The following is a 12,279-nucleotide window of genomic DNA, read 5'->3' on the forward strand; positions in this document are numbered from 1 at the left end:
GTTTTTAAGGTTTCTTGAACAAGTTTTTGGTAATTTTTTGTGACACATCGATGTATGAAGTGGCATGTACACTGTGGTTATTGTTATATTTACTCCATTTCCATTTGCCCTATCTTTTCTCCAAATATTGTAGTCTCTGAGTCCTCATGTTGCATCGTCTACGTAGGGATCCAGTTTGGATTCAGTGATAAGTATTGCATCTGGTTTATTACTTTCAACAATTGCATTTATTTCTAGTAACTTCAAACATAAACCATCTATATTTGTATGAACTATTTCTATATAATCTTTTGGTATTATTCTTGGCTGCAAGACTAATGATTGTTTGTCTCCACAGTTTGGTTCCGATAGTAAACTTGTTTTGCTTGGAGGCCTGTCACTCTGCAAATTAACATTTTTTTTCTTCAGTCCTTTGTTCGTTTTTGTGTTTTTATTTCTTCCATTTTTTTCTGTACTATTTCTTTGTCGTTTTTGGTCATATTTTCTCTTATCCAGATTTTCTTATATTCTTCGTGTGTGACCAGGACTTTAGCTTTCTTTATTACATCATTTACTATTTGCTTATTCATGAATTCACCTATAAAGGGCGTTTCTTTCCCTTTTCGAATAATCCCAACCTTCTGTGGGCTATGATATTCTGCTCAAAGAATTCGGGATTTATGACCCTGAGAATATTGACAATCAATTTCTTGTATTCGTTGTATCGCTCAATTGCATCTTCTACAACTTTTTCTTAATGTCCTAATATCTCTATGTTCTGGTTTACATCAGCCAAATTCGCAATATTCCTTGCGTGTTGCCCAAGGTGTGGATTAAATTCACTTTATTTACTGTAGCTGTCATCTTGTTTGCCTCTTCCATTATTTGAGACAGCCTGCTTGACAAATTGTTTTGAACCTGCTCAACAGTTTTCTGTACTTTGATTACTTCATCATCTTTTTCATGCAGATTCTTTGCCTCGATTTGACTGCTGTTTCCAATCTTGGTTTCTACTTCTTCCACCTTGTCCTTGAGTTCTTTGATTTTCATGTCAGACTTGGCAGTAGTCTTTCTCTGAATGGCTGTGTTTCTGTGCAAGTTATCCACAAATTCCATCAAATTTACGTTTTCTTCACGCATTTTCGAACATTCTGCAATCAGGTTGTCTACCTTGGCTTCAAGAGCTGCAATTCTATCTGCTGCTTCCTTGTTTGAATGGTTACCCATTAAACAAACACAAAAATACAGCTGTACTGACGGCAGTTGTCTCTATGCGCGAAAACGTTTACCATGCAGTATTCACGGTCACTTCTCGCCTCCCTCTCTTTCACTTTCACTTCCCGGCTCTTTTAGTATGAACCGTACACATTTACAGAACCCATGGCTAGCAGATTTAGACACCCATTGCCTGATCTTCTCCGTATTAACATGTAAGAGCTGTACTTCATTGGTGCGATGCACTGTACTGTGTGTGTGTGAGTGAATATATATATATATATATATATATATATATATATATATATACATATAAATATATATATAATATATATATATGCATATACATACATATGTATGTATATGAATATGTATATACATATGTGTGTGTTTGTGTGTGTGCATTTACACATACATACTCTCACACACTTGACCGAAGATGATTCCTCAATTCGCCTCCAGAAGTTACCAAGCCAAGATCACCAGCAGCCTCTGGCCCCTAGGCTGGCTGAACCGGTTACAGAAGTGTTTGTTGCGTCCTTTTGGTTCGCAACACAAACAATCACGTCTCAGAAAACCGCTCAACCAATGCTTCCTACAATACAATATTTTCAAGAGCACACGGTATGGGCTCTTTCAGTTCTCTTCCCTCCCTTCTTTTCCCATAAATGTGTTAAGTCGTCTCATGTTGGTTTTGCTGTGCGAAAGTGTTAAGTTCGAAAACTTTTGTGAAAGAAAATGTCTGCGTTTCACTCTCACTCTATCCTTCTGACATTAGGTAGTGGATCACTGTGAGAACACGGTATTGCCAACAAACACAAAATATCGCTCATTAAATATTTAATTACTTTCTCTCGTTATTAGAGATTAATATTGTTTCAACTACAACGATCTAACGTGTTCGTGATCTTCTCTCAAACTTTGAATTTGATTTTGAATATCCATTTCACGATATTCTAAGTAATTCATTCTCTCCTACGAGTTTCATTGATTGACTGTTAGATGTTCGTTAGATGACCTCACCTTCCCTCACTTCCGGTCACTCGCGCATGTGGAAACGGTACGGGAATAGACCAGCTCGCTTTTCTTGTTATTTGGTTGTTGGTATTAGTTCACACCATAGGAATAAACGTGGCATTGTTACTTTGCTAAATGGTAACACGTACTATCGATACTAGAACGGAGCTTTTAACACGATTTTAGTGTAAATGTATTACTGAGTATAGCACTAATATCTTCCCCATATTATAGTGTACAGGGCTGCCATATATAACCCGGGGTTGTGTAACTGTAACTAAAGTGGTTAGGAGTTGAGGTGGCGGCCCTCTCAGAGGTGAAAAGACCAGGCAGCTCGATCAGTTTGGGTAGGTACACCTACTACTGGGTCGGGCTGGGGTGATGGTCACCATCTCCAAGGAGTAGCCAAAGTCATCTCCAGTTGACTTCAACCGTCGGTATTATGGCATTGAGATTAAAGCATGATTTTGGCTTTGTATCTCTTATTGCTGAGTACCCTCGTACTGACGTTTGCAAACTCAATGAGAAAGAGGCCTTCTATGCCAAACTCACATGTGTGGCAGACATATGTCCCCGGCGAGACATTCGCATTGTACAGCGTGACTTCAATGCAGTAGCAGGCTGTGATCAAACTGCCTATGAGATGATGAATTTCTAAATCAATTTCCACCGAGTGTCCATGAGGAGTGTGTGTAAAACCTCGCTATCAATTGTCATGTATGAGTAGATAGGTAATATCTATGGAACTCGTTAGATCCTAGTTGCACACTCCTTTCAGTGGGTCATGTGGTATGGTATGGATGGTATAGTATTGGTCCTCCTGTTCTTATCCGGAATGACCTAGGTTCGAATCCTGTTCCAGGAGGGTTGTTATAGATCTATATCAATATGGCATTTCATTATCCCAGCTTTCATATGTAAGTATATTGTAAATACACACACACACACACACACACACACATTATATATATATATATATATATTTCATCATCATCATCATTTTGGAGCTAACGCCGGCAGGGGCGCATAGCCGCATCCACCCTCCGCTTCCACCTACGAGGATCCCTCATGGCGAGCCGCCAGGCAGGGGCCCGGCCCATCTCTAGTTCCTCACGACAGGTTTGATCGATCTGCCCAAGCCACGACCTTCTCGGTCGTCCCACAGGCCTCCTCCACCCAGGGTTGTCTCGGGCAGAGACAACCTGATGGGCAGGATCATCCTGTGGGAGTCGAGCCAAGTGGCCATATAGCCTGAGTTGGCGATCACGGATTGTGCAAGTAACAGGTCCTGTACCGGTTTCACGGTGCAGCCGTTGGTTGGACACATGGTCCCGCCAACTGTACCCCATGATCCGGCGCAAGGATCTGTTACAAAAGGCATCAAGACGAGATTCCAGAGCACAAGATAGTGTCCAAGTTTCACTACCATAGAGTAAAACTGGCAGTATCAGGACCTTGAAAACACGTAACTTGGTCCTTCTGCACAGGTACCGACATCTCTAAATACTCTTGTCGAGAGATTTCATGACCCCTGCTCCCAGGCCAATCCGTCTACTGACTTCTTGGTCTGACAGCTCAGAGTCGTGAAATGCACTACTGAGGTATATAAAGCTCTTTGTGACTTCGATGTTTTCACCGCAAGCACGTATTGACTGTACAAGGTCTCCTAGGAGGCTCCCAAAATCCTGGATCTTGGTCTTGGTCCAGGAGACCTCTAGCCCCAGGGGCTTCGCTTCATTGCTAAATGCATCAAGAGCCGCCACAAGGGTTTCCAGAGATTCAGAGAGTACGGCAACATCATCGGCAAAGTCAAGGTCTGTAACCTTGATATTGCCCACAGTGACTTTGGACAGTAGCTCTACCCAGTATCCAATCCATGCAAGTGTTGAAAAGTGTTGGTGCAAGGCACAGCCTTGCCTCGCACCTGAACTAACAGGGAAGAAGCTCGACAGGCCCCCACCACACTTTATAGCACTTTCAGTGCCTGTATACAGGTTTGCTATTAGTCCAATAATCCTTATTGGAATTCCTCTTAGTCTCAGGATCTCCCAGAGAGATTCGCGATGCACCGTGTCAAACGCCTTCTTGAGATCGATGTAGGCTGCGAGCAGCCCACATCCGAACTCACGACGGCGCTCTATAATGATTCGAAGCGCCAGGATGCGGTCTATAGTGGACTTACCAGGAGTGAAACCAGATTGCTCCGGTCTTTGGTGCCTCAACAATTGGTCCCTGATACGTCTCAGTAAGATGTGCGCGAGTACCTTGCCTGGTACACTGAGTAGTGTAATGCCTCGGTGATTGCTGCAGTCCCACCGATCCCCTTTCCCCTTCCAGAGAGGGATGACCACACCCCTCAGCAGGTCAGGGGGAAAGGTACCAGTCTGCCGATGGCAGACAGGACTGCATGCAAGCCCCTTGCCATAGGTTCTCCACCAGCCTTTAACAATTCGGCTGGGATGCCACAAACACCTGCTGCTTTACCACTCTTCAGCTTAGAGATCGCCCCCCTGATTTCGGTCAGGGAGGGTGGATCCTCGCTGATGGATGGATCTGGCCGAGGAGTCTCAACATTACCCGCATCCATGTTAACTGTTGGTGGATCAACCTTATACAACTGCTCAAAATACTCAGCCCAACGCACACGCACCCCATCAGGATCTGAGATTATCTGGCCACTTGCTGAGCAGACTGCATATATATATATATATATATATATATATATATATATATATATATATATATAAGTATATAGTATATATACATATATAGGTAGATAGATATATGTGTGTGCGCGTTTTTATGTATACATATATATATGTATGTGTCAGTGTGTTGTATATACATATAGATATGTATATATATATATATATATATATATGTATATACATATAGATATATACATATATCTATACATAAAGACACACACACACACACGTATATATATATATATATATATATATAAATATATATAAGGCCAACATCAGTCAATGTTGACTATGACATTATTGCCTGGGCGAAAGAATGTGAGGAGCAAGCTGTTGCTCATGCAGCAGGCTCCCTCTCTCCATGTAACTGATGCTACATGTAGGAACGGCACCAGCAGCGTTGCTGGAGTTGCTAGAACGAATTCGCAAGGGATAACGAACTGCCTCAGGGACTCCAGCTCTGGATTTTTCCTGAGGGTTGACTCCCGTAGCCGTTATCATCTTATAGATGCCACAACGCAGTAGATTGTTTTGTATAGATTGTCCTCCCAAAGCCTTTGATCATGCACGGCCTGAACTACAAGACAGCAGTTGTTTTGCATAGCATGAACTCCCATAGCCTTTGACCATACACGGACTGAACTACAAGGCAGTAGTCGGGCACCACTATCGAATCTAAGTAAAATTATTCCAATATTTGCAAATCCGTACATGTGCGCACAAACGATGTTCGTTGTCGCTTGTCACCTCGTTCTGGTCAAGGTCTATATAAGTATAGATCTTGGTTCTGGCAACTGCGATGGTGCCAAACTATATCGGTCTATGCCGTTCCATTGGATCCATCAGGTGCGTGGAGAGATGGAGCCTGCTACATGGGCAACAGCTTGCTCCTCACATACTTTCGCCCAGGGTATGGGAAGACAATAATGACATAGTCGACACTGGCTGATGGTGGCCAACTCTCTCTCTCTCTCTCTCTCTCTCTCTCTCTCTCTCTCTCTCTCTCTCTCTCTCTCTCTCTCTATATATATATATATATATATATATATATACATACATATACATATGTATAAAATATATAGATGTGTTTATGTTTACATACACATCTGTATGTATATATACACATACATACACATAAACACACAATATATATATATACATATATATATTTACTGTATATATGAATACATACATATATATATATATATATATATATATACACTGTATATATATGTACACACCAACATATGTGTGTGTATATATATATATATATATATATATATATATATATATATATATATATATATATATAACAGAAACTGTGATTCAGAAACCAGCATGAAGACAGCTAAAAGGAGACTCGGAATAGGGGAAAAAAAGAAGAGAGGGAAAACAAGGTGAAGACGGAATTAGTATAGACCTTATAATAGATGCGGAAGAAATTGCAACAGTGAAACTAGCCAATCTTTTTAACAAATGCCTTCTTAATGGAAAAACTTCGAAAGCCTGGAACGATGCAATAACTGATCCATAAAAAAGGGGATAGAAAGGAGATATATATATATATATATATATATATATATATATATATATATATATATATATATATATATATGTAAAGCCTGAGACAGGACAACAGATGGACAAAGAAAATAACAGACTGGGCTATAGATAACATAAAAAGGCCAAGGACCAGACCAATGACAAGATGGCGTGAAGTAATATACAAATTTGAGGGCCAAGATAGGACAAAAAACGCAAGATAAAGTTGGAAAATATTGGGAGAGGCCTACGTCCTGCAGTGGATGATGATGATGATAATATATGTGTATGTTAATGTAGATGTATATACATACATACATGTTTATATGTAAATCTTATTTAATAATAGTAAATATTTTTTTGTTGCGTTTTCAGATAGGAAACGTATTCTTTATTTCCGCGTTACGTAATAGATACAATTCTACAATTCAATAATCATTTTATCAGATGCAGTAATCATATAACATAATCTCTGATATGCCTATTTTGACGAAACAAAATATTTTTAATTAGAAAAAAGTACTTAAACTGCACATGAAATCAATTACTATGGCCTTCGCATCAGGAGGGTTGTTGTGGTCGGGTTGTGTTTTCGCGTCGCCTGGCGCATCCCGACATTTCCTTTCTGCAATGGCTCAGGTTTGTTTGTTAATTCAGGACAATATGTAGTATAAGGAAGTGGCAGAGTTGGGTAATAAAACCTACATGAATTGATAGAATAATACAAACCAAGACAAAGTTCTTCTATGGCACTATATGCTTCCCAAGGGTGCTATACGTAAAAGAAAAGAATTCTAGACGCATATACTACTATGGGGGTCAAGGGAGCGTAGCCCACTGGCTAGGCGCATATACTACCACGGGGTTAGGTTAGGTTGGATGTTGGATTAGGACGTTTTGTTTAACAACCGCGGGGGTCCTGTTTTACTCCATAATTTCCCTGATATACTTCATGCCCTCCCCTGATATCGGGACTATCAAATCAAGATTGCCGATGGAGAAAGTGATGTCTGGAGTCGTTGAAAGCAGTGGGTTTCATGCAGAAAAATATCAAAATTGTTTTGAAAGTAACCCATTACCCTCTTTACATATTGACCTTTTGATGTTTTGCTGAATTAGAAAGTGATTTTTTTGATGGCTTATAGTCTCTCTTTCAGTCTTTAATCTCAGTGATGATAGTATATTTGATCAGCATTCAGTTGTAAATATAATCATCTGTTAATTATATTTTACTTCCCAAGTAGTCTTGCTTGCATTCAACAACTTGAGCCTATCATGGACCAAAAGTACATTGCACATTAGAACATTATTTTGTGGAAGGTTAATCCTGATGTGGGTAATTATGGTAAATATTCAACATACCTTCACAAAACTGATCACACATAGTGGTATCAATGAGTTCCTCTTACTCTAATCTTCCCTTATGAAGAAGCAATTTTTTTTGTTCCATCTACCCAACGATCTTGGGGGATGTGTGGGAACTGTGTGGGAAAGTGATTTATGAAACGTTAAAAAGTCAATTTAAAAAAAAACTGAGCTGGACTTTGTGTTCCGAAAACAATAGTAATGTTGATTTTTCGAAAACACAAGCCAAACTTTGTTCAACAAACACAAACGAAATAACTCCCAAGTAAACAAGTGCAAACGATATGCGCAAAAAAGCCTGTTTTCAGAAAAGGCAAGCCTAGTTTCAGATAATGCAGTTATAATAAACTGTTTTTACATGTAAATAATCCAACCTAACTTTATCTTTCTATTTATTCTCTAGTCAAGGGGAGACAAGCCCCCCTGTATCCCCCCTTTATTAGCAGTTTGTGCCAAATGACATTGTGACACATTCCATCAGTGTGGAGGGTACAGATGAGCTGCACACTCACAAATAGTCTTGTTTGGAAATTGAAAGACACCCTGTGCAGATTCATAAGAAATGCTCTGTGCGACTGACACACATCAAGCAAAAGGTCGGAATATGAAAAAATAATAATGAAATGAATAAGTAATCAGGAATGATTACCAGGTTTGCCAACAGAAAATGTGATTAGTATAGAAATTGTATAAAATGGAGCTATAAAAAATGAGACATTAAGGACATGCAACGGATATTTTTGTCATTTCCTGGTAAATATGAGGCTGCTGCAGATAAACCTGTATCGTTTCCTACTCTATTTTTTATGCTCTTTAAAATGGCAGTGTTCATTTTCCTCTATCTCTGTGCATCACTCTCAATAGTATTAACCCGTTTTTTGTTTCACACAGGCATCCATTCTGGCAATTATTATTTCTCCTTTCAATTATCCACAGAATTTATGTGTGAATCTCGTTATTTTCCATTGCAGATGATATGGTTGTCATATGATATGTCCTAATCAATAACTCAACCTAACTCCCTAGACAGGGGCTTTGCGATCTGAACCCCTGTGATATTTCTGCTATGCACTCTATATAGGTCCCTAACCCCTGTGGTCCATATACAATACATAAGAACCTCCCACCCTAACTGCCTAATTAGACACCCAAGGTAAGTGACCCAAAACGAACGGAGGATACAATTTTGATATATCAAATAGAGTTTCAACATTTCTAGGTATAAATTACAGATTAATACATTTGCTTCTACACATAAATTTCTCACTGAAAACCACAAACCTTTGTTTATCAAATTGTGATAGTTATGGATGAGTATTTCTTATGGATAGCCAATATATTGGAATGGGGTCTCCTGGTACTGTCAAAAATCCTGGTGGTGAAAGTGCACATGCACAGAAGGCTCTGTAAATGATTGTGTAAGTAAAACTTAAAAGATTATAATAATGACCAAAGAATGCATAAAATACATAGATTAGGAAAAGCAGATGTTGCCAAATTATTGTTTTAACAAGCACGTAGTATTACATGAACTACTTGACAGATTGCTGGAATGAGTTATGCAGAGTAGTTTTATCATCACAATATAAACATTGGGACAGATTTAAAAAAAGATTGCTCTATCTGATCTGTTTTGTCATGTATCTCCTTTATTTTTGATTTCTGCAGGAAATGTCATAGATGAAAAGTGTATCAATTTTCATCAAGGTATCCATTCCATACCTTGTTTAGCTTGAAATCCTGATTGTCATACACTAAAAATTTGCCATGTAAAGTACCAGGGAAATTACAGGGTTAAGTAAGGATATACACCCTCAACCCAAGCCAAGGATGACAAAGAATCCACCATGTCAGGATGGATGGTAGGACAGACTTGGCATCAGGCAATCCCAGGCACTATGATTGTATCATGAGCTTATGTCATACACTGATATATCCAATGCAGGGGAATGTAACCCCTGGAGGGGGGGATGCTAATCCCTAATCCTTGCTGATTAGGTTCAGATGCTGAGTAAAAGCATATGAACCTGTGATATAGTAAGTATCATATACTGACTAGAATTGGGGGGTATTCCCCATTACCTGTGGAGCAGGCAGTCACTCATTTCCCCCAGCAGTTGCACAGCTCCCAAGCTGTGGTGTCTCCGTTAGCCTGGGGTGTAGCGGTGGTATAGGATGAAGTGGAACGATAACGCATATACCATATAGACATATGCCACTAACAGACACTAAATAGCACTTGTTATCCTATTTAAATTGTGTACTGGCTCTGGCACCATCTATGGAAGTGCAGACACAACCATGAGTTCTCATTCTTCTAGAATCCTTATGGTGTGGGGTCCACAACAGGTGTATAGGGTGAGAGGAACTTAGTATCAATGTGATTGGTCTTGTGAAAGTGTTTAGAATATTTTCCATAATGTCCATAATTTGCTGCAAATCACCTACATTTATCGCCAAACAAGAGTAGACAATGTAATAAGATATGATGGTGGGTTGAGAACCACCAATATTGATTACAAAACATCTACTTTGGAGAAAGATCATTGGTCAGCTACTCCAGTATAAGAACCAGTCAACTATATGATGATGTTAACAAATAGTTCATCAAACATTGCATATCTATATATATATATATGTATGTGTATATATATATAAATATATATATATATATGCTATATATATATATATGCCATATATATATATGCTATATATATATATATATATATATATGCTATATATGCTATATATATATATATATATATATATATATATGCTATATATATATATATGCTATATATGCTATATATATATATATATATATATATATATATATATATATGCTATATATATATATATATATATATATATATATATATATATATATGCTATTTATATATATATATATATATATGTTATTTATATATATATATATATATATATATATATATATATATGCTATTTATATATATATATATATATATATATATATATATATGCTATATATGCTATATATGCTATATATATATATATATATATATATATATATATATATATATATATATATATATATATATATATATATATATATATGCTATTTATATATATATATATATATATATATATATATGCTATTTATATATATATATATATATATATATATGCTATTTATATATATATATATATATATATATATATGCTATATATATATATATATATATATATATATATATATATATGCTATATATATATATATATATGCTATATATATATATATATATATGCTATATATATATATATATATGCTATATATATATATATATATATATGCTATATATATATATATATATATATATATATATATATATATATATATATGCTATATATATATATATATATATATATATATATATATATATATATATATATATATATATATATATATATATATATATATGCTATATATATATATATATATATATATATATATATATATATATATATATATATATATATATATATATATATATATATATATATATATATATATATATATATATGCTATATATATATATATATATATATATATATATATATATATATATATATATATATATATATATATATATATATATATATATATGCTATATATATATATATATATATATATATATATATATATATATGCTATATATATATATATATATATATATATATATATATATATATATATATATATATATATATATATATATATATATATATATATGCTATATATATATATATATATATATATATATATATGCTATATATATATATATATATATATATATATATATATATATATATATATATATATATATATATATATATGCTATATATATATATATATATATATATATATATATATATATATATATATATATATATATATATATATATGCTATATATATATATATATATATATATATATATATATATATATATATATATATATATATATATATATATATATATATATATATATATATATATATGCTATATATATATATATATATATATATATATATATATATATATATATATATATATATATATATATATATATATATATATATATATATATATATATATATATATATATATATATATATATATATATATATATATGCTATATATATATATATATATATATATATATATATGCTATATATATATATATATATATATATATATATATATGCTATATATATATATATATATATATATATATATATGCTATATATATATATATATATATATATATATATATATATATATATATATGCTATATATATATATATATATATATATATATATATGCTATATATATATATATATATATATATATATATATATATATATATATATATATATATATGCTATATATATATATATATATATATATATATAT

At 34.2% G+C, this 12,279-nt stretch overlaps 1 protein-coding gene across 1 annotated transcript in view; it reads left to right on the forward strand.

The window, feature by feature from the left end:
* The first annotated feature begins 7,012 nt into the window (after window positions 1–7,012).
* Window positions 7,013–12,279, forward strand: part of LOC125044424 (pre-mRNA-splicing factor SYF2-like) — a 28,165-nt gene continuing 22,898 nt past the window's right edge. Inside the window, exon 1 of the mRNA XM_047641081.1 lies at window positions 7,013–7,100. Coding sequence (XP_047497037.1) covers window positions 7,092–7,100 — 9 coding nt within the window. The 5' untranslated portion in view covers window positions 7,013–7,091. The remainder of the gene's footprint in view (window positions 7,101–12,279) is intronic.

Source organism: Penaeus chinensis, chromosome 35, assembly GCF_019202785.1.
Source record: "Penaeus chinensis breed Huanghai No. 1 chromosome 35, ASM1920278v2, whole genome shotgun sequence".
Taxonomy (NCBI): domain Eukaryota; kingdom Metazoa; phylum Arthropoda; class Malacostraca; order Decapoda; family Penaeidae; genus Penaeus; species Penaeus chinensis.